This window comes from Aulonocara stuartgranti (assembly GCF_965226115.1).
Source record: "Aulonocara stuartgranti genome assembly, chromosome: 18".
Lineage (NCBI taxonomy): Eukaryota > Metazoa > Chordata > Actinopteri > Cichliformes > Cichlidae > Aulonocara > Aulonocara stuartgranti.
The window spans coordinates 35483392-35502947 of NC_138954.1; the positions used below are offsets into that span (position 1 = coordinate 35483392).

At 40.1% G+C, this 19556-nt stretch overlaps 1 protein-coding gene across 2 annotated transcripts in view; it reads left to right on the forward strand.

Moving 5' to 3' along the window:
• Positions 1-6487: 6487 nt before the first annotated feature.
• Positions 6488-19556, forward strand: part of LOC309694170 (cadherin-12-like) — a 36790-nt gene continuing 23721 nt past the window's right edge. The window contains exons 1-3 of one of the 2 annotated variants that reach the window (XM_082514012.1): positions 6488-6596; positions 13410-13479; positions 13653-14243. In XM_082514012.1, the coding sequence (XP_082370138.1) occupies positions 13935-14243 (309 nt within the window). In that variant the 5' untranslated portion in view covers positions 6488-6596; positions 13410-13479; positions 13653-13934. Of the gene's footprint in view, positions 6597-13409; positions 13480-13652; positions 14244-19556 lie in introns of those variants that run through there. The other variant, XM_082514013.1, reaches the window with a different exon arrangement.

The following is a 19556-nucleotide window of genomic DNA, read 5'->3' on the forward strand; positions in this document are numbered from 1 at the left end:
CTCAAAAATACAACTTGCCTAATAATTCTGCACTCCCTGTATTTAGCCATATATATACTGTGCTTGTGTCATATCTGTCCTTTCAATTTTAATAGCATTTTAGTTTTCACCCAGTCATTCTCACTATTTACACCCCATACACCCATATACACCAACACATGCACCCAATGGGTTACTTTTAACACAGACAAGCGGGGAAGTGGTCTTACACGCCCATTTCCTGCACCCTGTCTGGGGCTGGGGTTTGTGGTAATCCCCTGATTACACAGAACTACCATAGGTAATTGAGTGGTACTTAGAAACTTAGAATTATTACGTTCTTGTTTCCCTCCTTGTTACCCTACTTTTACCACTTTATCACCAAGCTGTAATCTGAACATTATAGAATTCATTTTGAAATCGTATTACTGACTTTTAAAGCTCTGACTCGGGACGCTCCTGTCTGAGTCTGTGATCTTTTAGAACCCCACGTTCCCTCTTTGCAGCCTGAGATCATCTAATCAAAGGCTGCTGGTAGCCCACACAGATTTATTTGCTGCTTTGCACAGTCTTAGTGCAGTTCTGACGTCAACCAAACCAGTGGTTTTATATATTATCCTTATTGCTCGTTTTTGCGGAATGTATATTATGAGAAGACCAGCAGGTCTGCAGTGTGGTTTGAGGAATACTCTGAGAAAATGACACCTGTCATGGAGGAGAAGAGAAAACCCCACCCACACAAAACCAGCCACTTCTGGTCCTCTGAGCAACCTGCAGCAGATTGCCAGGTGACAACGAGTACTGGTTCTAGCTCTGCTCTGACATACAGCTGACACAGGCTAGGACTGAATCAGGCAGGCTGTGGGCTCCATACAGAAGAGAACCACACCTCTAAAGTTCACAACAGGCAAGTTAATCCAGGATTAAGCACAACAGATGGAGGCTGAGTAGAGCACTACTCTGAGCTGTATGTCAGGGAGAACGTTGTAACTGAAGAAGCCCTGAACACCACTGACTGCATGTGCTAAAGCAGCTGGACAAACCCTCATCTAAAAGAACTCAGCAAAACCCTGGACTGTCTCGTGTCTGGCAGAGAACCTGGGAAACATGACATTCCTGCTGAGGTCTGAGAGTGCTGCAAAGGGACTATCATCATCAAACTGCGTGAAATCCTTTGCCTCTGTTGGAGGGACGGTTCTGTGCTGCAAGATATGATAAATGCCAACATAGTCACACTCTGACATAACAAAGATGACGGGAGCAACTGCAATATTTCTCTCCTCACCATCTCTTTACACAAGTTTCTCTGAAAAGCCATAATTGTGTTGGCAGAGAGAGTCTACCCACAGCTGCCGTTTGGACTCTGTGCCAACAGGTCCACATGGTGACAGCTGCAGGAGAACAGGGACAAAAGGCAGGGAACAATGGTGCCTGTTCATAGCCTTCATAGCTCTTACAGATATGAAAGAAGATTGAATGTCCTCCAAGGCTCTTCAGCATCATCAGGTCTTCTTATGAAGACATGAAGGGTAGTGTTGTGTTTGGCTATGTCAGGGCTACACCCTTGCATCCACCCTATCTGTAATATTCTTTGCAGTTCTTCTGACGCATAGCTTTGAATCTGCTGCAGAAGACATCAACCTCAGAAGCTGGTCATACGGCAAACTCTCCAGACTAACATCAAAATACAAAGTTTAGCTGAAATGCTGATGGTGGAAGTAAACACTAGTTAATATAGTGGAGAATACCTGTGGTAAATAACATGGGCGCACACTCACAGCTAAAAGTCCAGTGTCTGACGAGCTGAGTCCTTCCTTCACGCTAACACGTCCTGGATTGCACCACCTGTCATTTACAACACTGCAATCACACCACCTTTCTTCTAACTGCTCAGCTTGAAGTCTTCTGTTAAAGATATACTTAGTTTGCACAAGTTCACCTTAAAAATATAATTCTACATGATTGTATTGGCATTTGTACATTTTGTAAGCATTTACAGTCATGCACAAAGGTTTTGGCAGTATCACCACTAGCATCTAAGTCTTTGAACTGTGCGACATACTGACGATAGATCATCACTAAATACAAACGTGAATAATAATCTCAATAAAAATGAAGTGGCAAAGTGTATGAAACACAAAATTCATGCAGAAACCTTTGGCCATGACTGAAGTCAGACAAACTGTGAGAAAGTCGACGTTTTATCCTTTGGACTGTGTGTGCACGAGAGGGTCAGAGGGCATCAGGGAGAATGTTCAAATAGCCTGATACATGTTTAAATACATGTTTACTGCCCGTGGAACAGAGCGAGGAAGGTTTATGTCTGGAAAAAGTGTTTATAATCAAAGGTCAAACTCTTCTCACCAAGCTCATAAAGATGTCAGTGTTTTTGCCAGTAGATGGCAGTAGCGTTTTTTGTTTTGTTTTTTTTACATCAGTGCCTGGTGCTTAAACATCTCTATGCATGATTTCAACAGTCACTGCTGGAAGGAAGTTCTCAAATGACGGTAATTCGTTGTTGGGGTCACTTTTGTCCATGAAAACATGTAACACACATCCAGAGGTTGGGAGTGCCACAACTGTCAAACATTAAAATAGTTTGCCAATGTTTGGCTTCAAAACTTTGGAAATATTTATGATTGACTTATGATTCTTTACCAAAAATAAAAATTGAAGAAACAAAGTGCATAAAACAATTTGTCTCACTGACAAAATAAATGTGGCCATGACTGTAATCTCCGTTGCAAACACTCGACTCTAGAAATAAAATGCTTTTTTAGATGAACCACTCTTCTCTTAAGTCTGATATTTTCCTCTTAATTCTTTTGGCGCACTCAGCAGCAGCTTGTTGGTAACCCTGGACAGGTTGCCAGAGTCTGTTCAGTGACAGGTTGCTTCTCCCCAAGACAAGAACTAACAGACTTAAAAACTCCTTTGTCCCACACGCCATCAGACTGTTTAACTCCTCTCTGGAGGGGAGAGGGAGGGGAAACAGGAGGACAAAGGAGGGGGGAACAACTAAGCTGTAGTGCCTCTTCACCTCACTGTACAATACCTTGTGCAATACTTTTTGTAAATAGTCAACAGTGCAATAGACTCAATACTTGAAATGTGCAATTCACTTGTATTTTTATTTTTTATTCCTATTTATTCTATTTATCCCCTTTGTATATTTTATTTATATTTGTCTCTGTATTTATATATGTGTGTGTGTGTGTGTGTGTGTGTGTGTGTGTGTGTGTGTGTGTGTGTGTGTGTGTGTGTGTATATATATATAACAGTTCTGTAACTGTAACTTCGGTCGTTGCTGTGCTTTTTTTGGAAGTCGAATTTCCCAGAGGAACCCACCCGAGGGATTAATAAAGTTCTATCTTATCTTATCTTATCTTATCTTAGTTTGTCACCAGAACGTTTAATAGAAATTTAAAATATTGTCGTACTGTAAAAATGCCTTCAACTTACTGCAGTTCTTTGTGATTTTCTTTAGTCAGCTTACACATTAAAACAAGTGATGGGTGGAATCAAAGGTTGGGAAGTTTAAAAAGAAAATATTAATTAATATATATTTTCAAGATACTTTATTTGTCACGTACATAGCGTTTCTGATTTGACCCTGATAGTGTGGAACCTTCTGCCTGATTGCAGAAGCTGAAGCAGTTTGTTACCTGGATGGGACGAGTCCTTTAACATCTGAGCTGCTCTGGACCAGCATCTCCTGGTGTAAATGTCCTGTAGGAACGGGAGAACAGACCTGCAGCAGCGTCTTGACACACAGATCACTCTCTGAAGAGCTTTTTGGTCCTGAACACAGATATCCGTATACCAGGATGTGATGTTTTGTGTGAGGATGCTCTTCAAAGAAAACAAAATGTGTGTATATATAATGACTGATTTTTATCCTGTTCTGGCAGCCATTCTTCCTTGTCTAAACAGTTTGAACTTATTTAAAAATTGTTGCAAGAAACAAGCTGATCTGACCATCCCTGCATTTTTTAACCAAAGGACACACCAAGTAGAAATAAATAAACTGTATAAAATGTCAGGTAAAGGTGTTCAAGATTGTGAAACAGTTGTGGTATGGAGTACTGTTACCGTCATCTTCCAACTTCTGTAAGAAGAAAACTGATGACACGCATCTCCCGCTGTCGTCTGTCAGCCTTCCTTCACTGAAGTCAGGGCCCAGCACAAACAGCAGGACGTCTGCATCCACCTGCAAATGCATTAAATACAACATGGTTTACAATAACATTAACAATGCAAATAACCAAATTAACTGATGCAGTGATGCTCACACAATAAATGTGGGGTTCCTGAGTCCATAAGAAACAGATACCATTAGTAAAAATATATCTTTTTTACAACCTTGTTTACAACTTTACTTACAACCTTTGAATGTCCGGGAACGAAGAGCTGCTGGCTCTTGTAAACCACAGAGCTTTAGTCCCTGAGTGTTGGGATCAGCCGCACCAGTGCATGCAATGTCATGGCACTAAGACAGGGAGGAGATAATACTTTAATTCATTCTGAATGAAGACCAAATATTTATTGATGCTTTATGACTGCTTTTGTAAAACAAGCAAACAATTAAAAAAGAATGAAAGAAAAGGTATTGTTGGACTTTTTGTAAGCATGTCAAATGTTGCATCAGAACAGTTTCTTATGGTTTGTGACTCACTGTCACAGTTGAAATTGTTCTCCTGGTGGTCACAGATACTGTACTTAGTGGCTTTTGCCTTTTTGTCCTTCTCCATCAAAGAAATTACTCCCAGTTCCTCTCATTATTTCTGTGAAAAAGGCCGGTTTCTGTTCAAAGCACAACCTAATTATTCAGATAGCCTGACAGGGACAGAAACTGAAGATCATACATGGGCGAAAGGGTTGTAATCGGAAGGTTGCCGGTTCGAGCCCCAGTCACAGTCTCGGTCGTTGTGTCCTTGGGCGAGACACTTGACCCGTTGCCTACTGGTGGTGGTCAGAGGGCCCGGTGGCGCCAGTGTCCGGCAGCCTCTCCTCTGTCAGTGCGCCCCAGGGTGGCTGTGGCTGCAACGTAGCTGCCATCACCAGTGTGTGAATGTGTGTGTGAATGGGTGGATGACTGGATGTGTAAAGCGCTATACAAATACAGACCATTTTACACAGTTTACTGATTTAATGAGATCTGCGATCAGCCTTCACTGACAGCCGAACAGGACAAACAGGTAAGAACTGTGCACCACTACTGAAATAAATAGGTTATTACTGAAATACAAGCAAACTATGATATAAATCTAAAGGTGCTATTAACACGTTTAGTTATGAAGGACTCATTAGTTTTCTTCTAACATCCAGAAGTCTGCACGATGTGTTTCATGGTTAAACGTAACATGACCGAAACACCAACACCCCACACAAATCTGATGCTAATCTGATTTTATCCACACTGGTCCACACCACCAACAGTTCAAAGCCATCGATTATCCGGGATCAACTGTCTTGGCTTAGTTTGCACGGTAACCAATCAGGTGTTAGACAAGCTGCAGTGGCAGCGTTAACCCCGCCCACCTGACTTTGATAACATTAATTAATTACCACAGCCGCAGCGCCAGGAGTGCCAGAATGAATTAAATAAATACGCCATTAAATAATTAATTAAATGTGTTATTAATTAAATACAATTGGAAATAAAGAAATCACTTATTCATTTTTTAAATGAAACGAATGGACATTCAATGAATTATTGAAATATTTATTTAATCAATTAATTCCAATCCTAATTAATTAATGGAACATTTAATTAATGATTTAATGCAGTTTTTAATGAATTCATTGAATCTATACATATACAGAGTTACTTCTGTGCCAGCTACATGATGTAAGTCAGCCTGTGCTGCAGTGTTTCATCTCTTTAAAACAACACTAACAATATCAACATCAACAAATACTTAGACCAAGCAACAAAGCACTACAAACCTGACGTTACCATCGTATATGTTATGTCACGTCAGCATAAATGACAGATACATTTCCCTTTTTTGAAAATGGTGCACAGTAATATCTATTTTCATTTTTGCTGCAGTTTATAAAAATTAATATAACAGCTTTTTTGAGGGATGTATGTTTGACATTTCTGTAACTAGAAAATTGTGACACTTAATACTTACATGTGGACTGAATACATACATATTATACAGTTTTTTAAAATTTGGGATATAATGCTTGTACTGATGCATAGTGTTTGAAACTTGAAATGTTCCAAAAATGCCACAACAGCATGTAAAAATGTGAAAGAAACTCTGGTGGATTTGTTCTATGTTAGGTGTAAAAGGGTTAATTAAATTGTATTTTCATGCTATGGCATTATGGTTTAAAAAACTATTATATCAATATGGAACAACTGAACTGAACTGAAACAAAAGCAAGAGAAAGCGAGCGGGTCAAGAGTACGATGAGAAGGAGGGAGGGATTTAGAAGGAAAGAGACAGAGAGATTGGAGGATACAGAGGGAGGCAGGGGGTGAGTGCACATAGAGCATGGTTTTAGTTCAGTGGAGTGAACTGACAGAGGAGCTCGCCACAGAGGGAGAAATATTTGGACTTAACTTCCAGCAGCGTGGAGGGACACTGGAAGGCTTCTGTGAGGTAAATGCACTGCAAGTACCACGGGGTGCTGACTCTGCACACGGAAATTAAATGGAAGTTTCTGTGATTTCTTAACAAAGCTTTTATTTCTATGTGTCAACAAGCATCAAGGTTAGCAAGCTTTAGCGTGAGAGGTAAGCAGTAAGTCGGGGGGGGGGAGCTTCCAGGCTCTGTCTTAAATCAGTTCAAGAAGTGTCAGCTGCAGTAACGGGAGCTGCAACAAGGCCCTGTTGTGCTTTCCCACACAGGAACACATGTTCACTTTCTGCACTGCACTGCAAGCATTGTTGCACTGTTGCATTCATACACGTTATAATAGTTTGAGAGTGCATCATATTCTTTCAACATGACTCGTTTGCCAAATGTGGACTGTTAAAAAAGAAGCTTCAATTGTGGCATTAAGAGTAAAACAATAATAATAGACACACAAAAACCCTGTGAACCACATTCCCAGCAGCTAACAGCATCTGTGTGATTAACCTCTTTCACCTGACATGATATTTATTTGGCCTGGTTCTTCTAAAGAGCTTTTTCATTATACCTGAGCACTCAGACTGCTTCCCTCATTTACACAGGATGTTTGTTCTACTGTCTATCTAAAACTCACACACATTCACACCCCGATGGGTCCATCGGACAGCAGCTTGGGTTTAGTATCATGCCCAAGGATATTAGGCATGCAGACTGGAGCATGGACTGAACAGGGATCAAACCAACAACCTTCCAATTAGTAGATGTCATATTTGAAAAATTCAGGGCATTAAAAATGAAAGCAACTTGAGCTGCACTTTAAATCTCATTTAAATGTTGAAAAGTTACACAATTGTTGTAATGTCCAAGGCAGCCCTCCATTTATGTCCCTTTTATTTAAAAAAATGTGTTCACTCAGAGAGAATCCATAAGACACTGGGAGAACACAGAGTAGCTTCAAACCCAGGACCGTTCTCCTGTGAGGCGATGATGCTAACCGCTGCACCACTGTACTGCCATAGCCTTATTAGTGTAAAAGCTTCGTCCTGAACCTTTAATTAGTATTAGTTTGTCAAGGAGCTCCTCTGTGTATCAAAGTATTCTGGAGTTAATTCTGCGGCCATCTGTCCGTCAGCTTAAGCTTTTCCCAAATCGGGTCATGCAGTAGGACAATGATCCCAAGCATGCCTGCAAATCTACAGCAAATGGCTAAAAAGAGAAAAGAATCAAGCCAAAGTCTAAACTTCAACCCAGCTGGCATGATGTGTCAGGACCTCAGGTAAGCTGTGGACAACTGAACGCACACAAACCCGAGCAGCGTTTTTCATTTCAATCAGGTTTATGTAGTGCCAAATCACAGCAGCGGTCACCTCAAGATACTTCATATTGTAAAATAAAGACCATGCAATAATGCAAAGACCCCCCCCCCCCAAAGACCCCCCCCCCCCCCCCATCAGAAAACCAAAAAGCAAACAGACAAACAAAAACAGTAATATTCAAGTGCCAGAAATGTACCATCACATCAAAGTAAAGAAAGTTTCCATAATTAAATTACAGTAAATGTCCTCATGTCATAATAATTTAAATATGGTTGTTTTAGTTTTAAATTTACACAAAATATTGTGTATTTTAAGAGATTTTATATAGTAAATAAAGTTGAAACAATGAAATGACTAATAATATGGTCAAACACAGTTCTTTACATTTACATAAACCTAATATTGCAGAAATGCGCTGTTATTGGGTTTTATTATGAAATTTAATGTAAAACAAAATCTTGTACTTTTATTCCATAATTTAAGTCAAAATACTTTTATTAAACTAGTAACTGGGTTTAGAAATGACAGTAATCTAATGTTCATCTTTGTGCATATGACGTGTATAATTTTTCCATGTATTCTAAGATGGATTCAGCCTTTTACAGTAGCCAGAAAACGGTATTGTAATTATAATATAGTTTGTTACAGATCACATCAAGTAGATACTAATGGTGTGAATATTGAAAGAGCTGACTCCAGACCATCACACTTCCTCCTCCGTGTTTGACAGTCCACACACTATGGAACCGTCCTTTCACCCACTCGACGGTGTACAAAGATCCTGTCTGATGACCCGAAGATATCAAATTTTGATTTATCAGTCCATAACAGTGTTCTTCAAGTTACTTCAAAAAAGTAATTAGTTACTTATTCTCCAAAAAAGTAATCCCATTACATTGCTGATTACTTATTTTCAAACGTAATAGTTACTTTTAAAAACATGATGCACAACCTGAATATGTAGTAAAGCAACAGACCTTTCAGCCCAATTCTACTTTTCTGCATAATCCATCATATAAGATGTAATCCAACAGAAAGCCTCTTCCTAAAAAATGTTTTATTAGTTTTAATCTTTGAACTTTGAGCACATTGCATCGAGCAAGAATTTAATCATATGCAACATTCTCTGACTTGTGTTCAACATTTAAAGCTATTTTCTGCACATTCCAGCAGATAAAGTCAAATCATGTTTTAAGTAGATGCAAGTAAAAAAAATAAAATCAAATCAAAGACTCAGCAGCTCTTAAATCTATTGTCTGTGTTTATCAGGAGTGGGGCGGGTGGAGGTTTGCCCACAGTGGTCATGTCAGTGGGAGGATCCGGGGGTTTCTTGGTGAATGTCACGTTCCTGTGGCAGCGCGCTCGCTGCTCGCTCAGATTTCAAGTTTCATTTTTCGCTGTAAAAAGAAGTTTTCTTCCCACGCAGAGTGAACACCGGACACTAATGTTTTTGTCACTTTTTACAGAATCAAACTCAAAGTAATGTGATTACTTCCACACTTTAAACGCTGCATGGTCGTACTCTCTCCATCACTCCATATGATCCATTGTTGATCTCCACACAGCTGTTGCCACGGATGTCGCACACTCGTACGTCATTGTCATGAGACACTCTCACAAACAAAATCACGGTTTAGTAACGCAGTAACGCAGCGTGACTACAGGAAAGTAACAGTAATCGAATTACTTTTTTTTTTGCAATAGTAATCCCTTACATCACTCATTACATGAAATAAGTAATCCGATTGCATTACTGTCCATCTCTGGTCCATAATACCTTCTTCCAGTCTTCAGTCGTCCCGTGTCGGTGTTTCATGGCCCAGACAAACCTCTGTCTTATTCTGACGTCTGGCTTTCTTTCTGCAACTCGTCCTGTCAAACCTGCAGCTCAACGTTTTCTCTTCACAGCTGGAACTGAGACTTTCTCACTACGACCACTATGAAGCTGCTTGAAGCTGTTGTCCTGTGAGCCGCCATCACACAGCTGTTACCTCTCAGAAACTTGTCCTCTGATTCAGTCGTGTCTTTGGGTCTGCAGACGTCTTCCTGTCACAGTTTGTGAGCCTTTGGATGCTGAAGGAAACTGGACTCACTGACACTTTGACTTTCTTTGCAGTTTCTCTGTAGGACAGACCGACATTTATAAGTGTTATGTTGGTCTGTCTCTCTTCCACTGTTAATCTCACGATTTTGTACCAACACACTACTCTCAGCAGTACAGTACTGTTCAACTGATGCTGACGAGGGTACCACAGTGTGTTCCAACACTGCTTCATGCAGACAGAGGGGGTTGGAAGTAATGCAGAAAATCCAGAGAAGTTGAAACAGCTGTAGGATTGAGTAGCACCAGCTTTCAAGGCTTGCTCAGCCTCCATCGCTGCAGAACAGCTTTAGGTTGTTAACCCACGCTGTGTTCCCCGAAAAAGGCTTTTTGTCTAATTCTGAAATGTACCTTATTTATTCTTTGTTTTTAACCTCTGGCATTTCACCACTTAAATTTGTACAATTTCAAGCTATTCATAGGACTTAAAATGCAACAAATAACTGGAAAAATTAGGATGTTCTAAAACTTGACCAGTAGTATATATTAGAGAATGGTGAGATTTTACTTTATAGTGACAACTCCTAAGCAATTAGGACACTAAATTACTGTGCCCTAATTTTTTAATTATTACTAACAAATAGACCACAACAAAAAACAAACCCTAACAATTTGATATTAAAAAAGAATAACTTATTCAAAAAGGTTTTTAATGAGCCATTAAAAACAGAAATGAAAATTAAAAACATTAAACCCTAAATTTAGAGTCACACTGAATGTGGCAAGTTTCCCTGATGATTCAGGCACCTAGAGATGCTTGAACAGCAAAGATATGTTTGAATCTGAGTGCAGTTAATTTCAGGTAAAGTTTAGGTTAACTGTGAAACGGTGCACAGGTAGTCTGGCTCTACCAGGACGGCACGTCCATAGATGCAGTTGCAAGAAGGTTTGGTCTGTCTCCAAGCACTGCCTCAAGAGTGCGGTAGAGATACCAGGGGATAGGCTATGACATGAGGAAAGCAGAACAGGACTGTGGAAAGGCATCGACTGTGCCTCGGGGCCAATGCCTTCATGCAAGGAGGAAGCGAACAAACCCAGCCATAGCTCACAGTCAGCTCCATGCAAACTGTCTGAGATTCCCCGGAGAATAACAGAACTGGCTGGTCAGCTGTTTACAGTGTTCCTCGTCCCTTTATCATCTTTTTGCTTTGATTTATCTTGATGAGGCATCTGTTGAATTCAGTTTAAATAGACAAATCTGAAGAATGGTATTGAGTGACTAAACATCAGCTTTACATTAATATATTGTTTTATATATCAGCAATGACCGCAGCAAAACAGGGGGAGTTTGCAAACTGTATGTTTGTGGTGTGTCATGGTGAGGATGAGGACACAAAACCAGGACTCAGACAAAAGGGTAACTTAGCCGAGGGTAGAGTCTCAGCTTCTGGTGGCCGGCCGTAGCCCACGGGGCCGGGTGCAAAAAAGTGGCACAGCTCTGTCCTCCTGTGGGCCCACCACCCACAGAAGAGGCCGTAGTTTGGTGCTTACTAGACTTAGCAGTCAGAGGCAGAGGTTCTGGCACTCTCAAAACTAGCTTATGGTACATGTAGTGTCCCCTGGTGCAGAAGGAGCTCGAGCTGGTGCACAAGGTTGGAAGATGCTGACTAGATATAGTCTGGCTCACCTCAACACAAAGCTCCAGTTTGGTGGAGAGCAGTTAGACTCTCTTGCACTGTGCAGTTGTCCAGGGTTAGGTATACCTGCAGCCCCTTGGCTTTCCCCAGTGGACAAAAGAGTTGCTTCCCTGCATCTTCAGGTTGGAACAGGCTCTGGCTGTTATTTGTGCCTATGGGCCAAATGACAGAGTGCCAAGTGTTGTTAGTCACAGGGTGGGGTGCTGGAGAGTGCTCCAATCAGAGTTATAACACCGACTGGTTTTATGAGTGGATTATTCTGCCACAATATTCAGTTAAAAAGGGTTGGACAGCTTTCACATTTGAACTTAAATACTGGTGTACTGTGATGGTGGCATCACTGTTGCAGTTCTGATACACTAAAATATTAAATGCTAATGTTAGATTGTTACTGGTTATAGTTGTGTTACATGAGGTACAATGACTAAAACCTCAGTGTGTGTTTGTTTACCAAAAAACAGCATTCTGACGAGAACGAGCAGCCATCAAGTGGATAAATGAATTCAATTAATGAAAACATAAACAACATCATGAAAAAAACCTAATCAATTGCCTGAACAAGATATAGATGGGTTTGACTTTTTTATGGTGGCAACAAATGTTCGAAAGTTAACTTTGGTTTAAACGTTTGATCGGGACTGTGTGTGAACAAACATCCTCTGTGATGAAGAAGAGTCTGGATGCAGATCCTCTCTCAGTGACTGAATGGGACTTTAAGACACTGCGTTCAGCCCAAAATGAATTCGATTTCTGTCACTGAACAAGAAAAAATAAATGAATAATTAAAGATGAAAGAGGGTCGTTCTACAATTACTTAAAAGTGATTTCTTTTTTTTAAATGGAACCTTTATTTGACTGTTTCTTGTAATAAATTTAAGAAAAACAAATAATAAACAACCAAAAACTTAGTCCAGCTCGGGCATCAGAAGTACAAATGTTTGGAGATATTTAGTTGCTGTGCTCAGCACAACAGTTAAGGATGAGTCGCCCTCATAATGAAACGTCATTCAACTTTAGATATGACGTAACTTATATTCGTATAAGCAACTTTCAAAATCAAGCATGCCCCAGTTTTCAGTAGTCAGCTGTTTCTTTTAGTAATTCAGTACTCATCATTTTTCTCATTGCCCAGATTATTATAATAATAATCAAAATGACAGAGCACTGCCAGAAGATTGTGAGTGATTTTTGTGGAAGCCTTTACACGTGCAGTCTGACAGTGTGTAGACAAAAAAGTTCAGTAAGAATTATTTAAAAACACGTGAGAGAAAATCATCAACCCCATCATAAGAACAACGATGATTCAGTCACTGAATCATGGGGGGGTCCATACCAGGTCCTTGGCCCTATGTCACAGTGATGGCAGCCGTTCAGACACTGCCCCTCTGACGGAGAGTACAACAATGTGAGCGTAGGTGTTGTTATGTATTCACTGTAAGTCTGTGAAGCAGGTGCATGACAAGACTAATCAGGTATTAACATCACCTCCCGCTTGTATTTAATGGTTCAAACAAGGCAAAATGAACTGCTTTAGAAAACCATTGAGACAGGAAGGAAGGGAAAAAAATTATGCTTACATAAAAAAAAGTTCATAATCCCACTTAAGTAATAGTACTTAAGTTTTAATAAGATAAGTAAAAATGTATGCTGAGACCACCCATCTATCCATTTTCTTCTTTTAATGCAAAACAAAGCAAACACAATTTAAATTGGCAATAAAACATTAAAATGACAGTACCAGTGATCCTGATGTGTGATTAAGATTTCCTGTATGTCCTTGTGCCAGTGGATCTGTGTCACAGCAGGTACTCCACTACCTGTCCAATCAGCGCTGCAGAGCAGTGTCAGGATTACAGGTGGGATAATAGTTTGTTCTCTGACTTTGTCTCCACTAAAGCTTCAAATGTAATAAAGCATTAATAGATTTAAAGTTTATAAGTAAATGTAAGTAACAAAAGTGAGACTTTGTAGCTGAACTGTTTTGTTCAAGTCTACATTATAATGCTGCTATTTAAACCTGTTCTTCCAGGTGTCTCTGCTGAGGAACTGAGGAGAACACGAGGTGGTTCTTCTGCAGTCACAGAACAGGACGAAACTCATGGTCCAACAAACCCAGGCCAACCAACAATGACCTTCAGAGATTTGCCTGATTGAGCAATGACAGTATATGAATTATCTGGGAATACAGTGGAATTCTTGCCCAGTCCGTGCCAGCAGGTCAAATCCAGCTTTGGACGTTCATTCTCAACCTCAAACTAACCCAGTTTGTTTTTAACATTGCTTTCCCTTTTTTTGACAAACACATTCACTGATGATAACAAAGAGATATGTCACTATATTCCTGGTGGGATCCTGCTTGTTATTGGACCACTCCTCCCAAATCCCTTTGCAGACTTCCCTCCACAACAGAACTAGCAGGGGTGCCATTACATTTTCTGGTGGAGGGAGGAAAAATCTGAGTTTGAGGCCTTCTTTGGGGGAAGTTCCATCAGTGGAGGGCAAGAGGAGATGGCGGAGGCAGGGTAGGTTGGGAACTCACCGGATTAAGAGAGGATGGGTGTGGAACCAGTTCTTTGTCCTGGAGGAGTACATGGGATCTGAACCTCAGTATGTTGGAAAGGTAAGCGAAACAAAATCGTTATATACGATCGTTATATATGCTGTTACCAGATTATTTTGAGAGAGCTTGTGTGTACTCTGTACTTGTCTTTAAACAGCAACTTTACCAACATTACTGACTCTTTACCTTCTGTTAATTTTAACAGAAAAGACCTGATGTTTTTAGCTCGTCCATGTTGCTTCATTTTTACATTTTTCTGCTTGGAGCTCGCTTGTACCAGGAAGTGGATTTGGATGAAATCTTTAGAAAATATCCAGATAAGGCTAAAATATATGCTTTCATTTCAAATGCTTTGAGATGTTTTATTTGAAATAAGAAGAAAACAAAAAGGCATGAAAACTAAAAAATCTCACAGAACTCTAAAAATATCAGAGGAAAACTATCAAATCAGATAAAACTAAAGTGTACAAACTCCCAAACTTTGTAGTATAACACAGTAAGATACTTAAAAATGAGAGCAGATGGCTAAGCTAAGCTAAGATAAGCTATGCTACTACTCCAGTACTACTAAAAAAAAAAAACAAATACCAAAAAACTCTTTGCTGTTGCACCTGTTCAAATTCTATCTAATCAGCAAATCACATGGAAGAAACGGAATACATGTAAGTATTTAAACATAATGAAGACAACCTGGTGATGCACAATAGAAGCCAGTACAGATGATGAACACCCTTCCTTGTTGACTTGAAGTCCACATCAGGGGTAAACGTGTGAAAAACCAAGAAGATAATTAAACCATGTATTTGGAGATTTGTTGTACTCCTGCTACTTTATAACTACTACTACAGAGCTGGGCAGCCCAACTTTACTTACACAGAACATTATGACAGATGATCTCCATCTCTCTGTCTTTTTCTTTCCTTTAATGGAGATGGTCCTCTGTGGCTGAGTGCATCACTCTGGTTACCAATAGAATAAGCTGATTTTAACACATTGCTTCATTACAACATAATAGTATCAAAAGGTTGCACCATTTCTTGTCTAAATGAAATTTGCCCATTTCTAAGCCTTGTTTGGTAACGGTGCAGCTGAAGACAGCGTAGGCCCCGCTAGCTGTTCCCCGGCAGACTGTCCTGAGCAGCTGGGGAAAGAGGGCGGCTGGGTGATGGTGAGGAGGAAGCGTAGTCTTAAACAGAAGCCCCAGGTACACCACCAACCATGTGTCTGTTTTTCCCCACTCGGTGACACACCCGCCGGGGGTCAAACTCTGGTAATTGGTGATTCTGTTCTCAGACATGTGAAACCTTCTGGAGGAAACCTGGTCTTGTTAGGAGAGACGGCATCCATCCCACTTTGGATGGAGCAGCTCTCATTTCTAGAAGCATGGACAAATTTATTAACCCTCCCAAAATATGACTATCCAGAGTTGGGACCAGGAAGCAGAGTTGCAGTCTTACATGCCTCTCTGCAGCTTCTCTCCTCCTGCTACCCCCCCAAAAACCCATCTCCATAGAGACTGTGTCAGCTTCCAAACAGACAAAAAACAAACTAAAAACCAGCAACAAACAACTTAAACATAAACAATTACAAAGAAAGAACAATACAGTATCCACATCTGAACCAAAGAGTAAAACAGTGAGATGTGGATTATTAAATATTAGGTCTCTCTCCTCCAAGTCTCTGTTAGTACATGACTTAATAATTGATCAACAAATTGATTTACTCTGCCGTACAGAAACCTGGTTGCAGCAGGATGATTATGTTAGTTTAAATGAATCAACACCCCCGAGTCATTCTAACTACCAGAAACCTCGAAGCACAGGCCGAGGGGGAGGTGTGGCAGCAATCTTTCACATCAGCCTGTTAATTGTGGCTCAAGAGTTGGGAGTTCGCCTTGTAATCGCAAGGTTGCCGGTTCGAGCCCCGGCTCGGACAGTCTCGGTCGTTGTGTCCTTGGGCAAGACACTTCACCCGTTGCCTACTGGTGGTGGTCAGAGGGCCTGGTGGCGCCAGTGTCCGGCAGCCTCGCCTCTGTCAGTGAGCCCCAGAGTGGCTGTGGCTAAATGTAACTTCATCACCAGTGTGTGAGTGTGTGTGAGTGGGTGGATGACTGGATGTAGTGTAAAGCGCTTTGGGGTCTATAGGGACTAAGTAAAGTGCTATACAAATACAGGCCATTTACCATATATATATATATATATATATATATATATATGTGTGTGTATATATATATATGTGTGTGTGTGTGTGTGTGTATATATATGTGTGTGCGTGTATATATATATATATATATATATATATATATATATATATATATACACACACACATACTTTTATGTATTTATTCATCAAGATAAATCCAGCCACTTCGCACATAGGATTTGAATACAGATTGTTTAGATTACAGTTCTGGCTAACCAGCTATTGGCTGATATGTAGTTAAAGCTGTAGTGCTGTGTGTGTGTCTGTGTGTGTGTGTGTGTGCGCGCATTCCTTCTTCTGGAGGATTTGTGCTCCTCCCAGTGACAGCAGGTGTCTCCCCTCATAATCAGCTTTGCGGGTTTTAAAGAAGAAGAAGAGGGGAGCAAATAGAGCTGTTGGGCAGTGTTCACACTGTGTGTGTGTGTGTGTGTGTAAGAACACTACTGATTGTCGTGTTACTCCCATTGGGGAGGGTGTGCACTAAGTGTGTTGTTTAGCAGCAGATGTCAGTGGACTCTGGTCATCAGTTTGTATTACTCTGCTTTCCTTTGGAGTTGTTTACCTTTGTGTTTATTTACATACTTTCATTTATTTATACTTTTTTGTGAAGCATCTTTGAGGTTCTTGACAGGGGTTATACAAACCTGAGTTAATATTAATTTAATTGTCCTTGCTGAAATACACAAGGCCTTGCCTAAAAAACAAAAAACAACTGGATTCTAGTTGTTCTACGGATTTTTGGTCATATTCTTCATTTCAGTGCATCAAATGTTCGAAATTGGTGAGCACTGATTTGGAGCTCTCCTCTAAAAATCCAGGCTCCTGTAAGAGGAGAAAATGTGAGGCCTTCCCTGAAAAAGTAGTGTTCTTTGCTCTTGTATATACCTGTCAGCACTTATAGTTGTCAGTTACATAGGCGTTGATGCGCACCAGCTCCCCCCGCCCCCCCATCAACACCACCACTGGGTATTAAGCCGAATAGTCCCTCTCCTTTGTAGTTTTCCAAAGAGAATTTGAATTTGTCTGATCACTGAACTATTTTCCACATAAGCTTTGTACCAGAGCAGACGATGGTATTTCTGGATAATGTTGATCTCTGACTTCTTGATACCACAGCAGAGCTTTAAACAGCAAACTGTGTTCATAACTGATGCTGGAATCGTGCTGATGGCCTGACGGCTTTCAGTATTGGTTTTTAGCCTCGTCAAGATTCTTGGACTCTTTATGTCATTTTGTACGGTAGATGATGAGATTTTTAACGTCTTTGATGTCTATTTTAAATGATTCAAAAATAACTTTTAGGCAGAATTATTTCAGATTGGTTCACTTCTGTCCATCATTACTTATGATTTCTTATAATTGTCTCATTATAAATATTGTATATGTTTTCCTGTTGAGAGAAGAAACAATTCACAGATAAACATATCATGTTTTTATCATTGCATTCGGTTGATTTACATTTTACAACTTTTTTGGACATGTGGTTGTAAGTGGTTGGTTTATTAGCTCGTGTTGCTCTGAGTTTCATGCATGAACTGTTTTTGTCTGACACAGTGATCAGTGTTTGGAACGTGTGCCTCAGTACTGGTCTACCCCCGCTCTGTAACATCGTCACATTTCTACTGCTAAAAATCACCTGCAGCTGATCGTTGAATATCTAGGAGGGACTTCATTTCACAAACTGACTTGTTGCAATGGTTGCAACTTATTACAGTTTATTACGCCAACATCTTAGCCGACTGGTTATTAATTAAACTACAAAAGGTCTAAATAGATCCTCATTGCAATGTTTGGAGCCCACTGGTCAGTTAGTTGTTGACTTTCATATTTCATATATTGAACCCCTTTTAGATAAGTGTAATGCCCTGCACAGTAGAGCTTGTTTTGAAAATATTTGTTGACTTTATATTTATTATGGATGATTTATTTGGAAATAGTGTTAGTTAGTATAGTAATTGTAGTATATATTCTACAAACAAGAGATTATTCTGTTGAATGAGAAATTATGTTGTTTGATTAATACATTGTATTATTATTAGGCGTGGGACTCAATTAAAACAAATAATCTAATTAATTAGAGGCTTTGTAATTAATCATCTCGGTTAATCACATTTAATCGCACAAGAAAATATTCCTCAAAGTGCAAATGTTTTTTTTTAATTTAAAAGGGTTTTAGTGGGCGACAGAATCAAATAATAAACATGGACATGAATATTGGAAACTCGAGCTCTTTACATTTCTGGAAAAAAAATCCCTGGGCAGGCTTAAAAATGAAGCGCTGTTTTAAGTACTTTAAGTATATTTTCAAAATGGCTTTGTTTTTAAATAATAATAATAATTTCAACATGAGTGAAGTTTAATCTTCTTAAAAAAATAAACATAAAAGGTTATTTGAGCAGCTTCACCTTTAAACTCTGAGTAACCTGAGCCAACATTATTTTGTACATTAGGCTAAAACAGTGAACATAAAACATGTAGCTCCGGCGGTAGAGCATCTAATGATTGGAAGGTTGGTGGTTCGATTCCTGGCTTCCTCCTAGTCTTCATGCCAAATATCCTTGGGAAAGATACTAACCCCCTGTTGCTCATCCATTGTATGTTAATGTTAGATAGGCACTAACAGCTTAGAAAAAGTGCTTGTGTGATTGGGTGAATGAATTAGTTGTATAAAGCGCTTTGATGCTCAGAGTAGAAAACCACTAAATAAGAACCAGTCCATTTACTCACAGTACCTCCATGCTTATTTACTGTCCGTCTCTTTCAGCCAGTTACAAACTAGCCTGTTCACGTGTTCAGAGCAGCTTTTTGTTACTATGTGACCTGCAGGTGAGAACAGTCTGTCACATGGGACAGAAGTGGCAGGACCAATCACAGACAGCTGTGGGTGGGTCCCTGCTCGACTGGACCACCACTGCAGCGGGCAGTCTGTCTGGCTGATGGTGGATTCTGCTCTGTGCAAACTCTTCCTCATCAGAGGGGAGGAGGAGGCTCTTTGTCTCTGCTGGCTCCTTTGTGGTGCCATCTTCACACTGTTCCTGCAGCAGGACCTCAAGGCTGCTGACACCTTTTCTTGTTACTGGGACTGCTAGCGCTAACAGCTCCCACAGTTTCTGTACTCACTGCAACATGTTTTGCATTTAGATGATGCCGTAAGGTTGAAGTGCTTCGGTG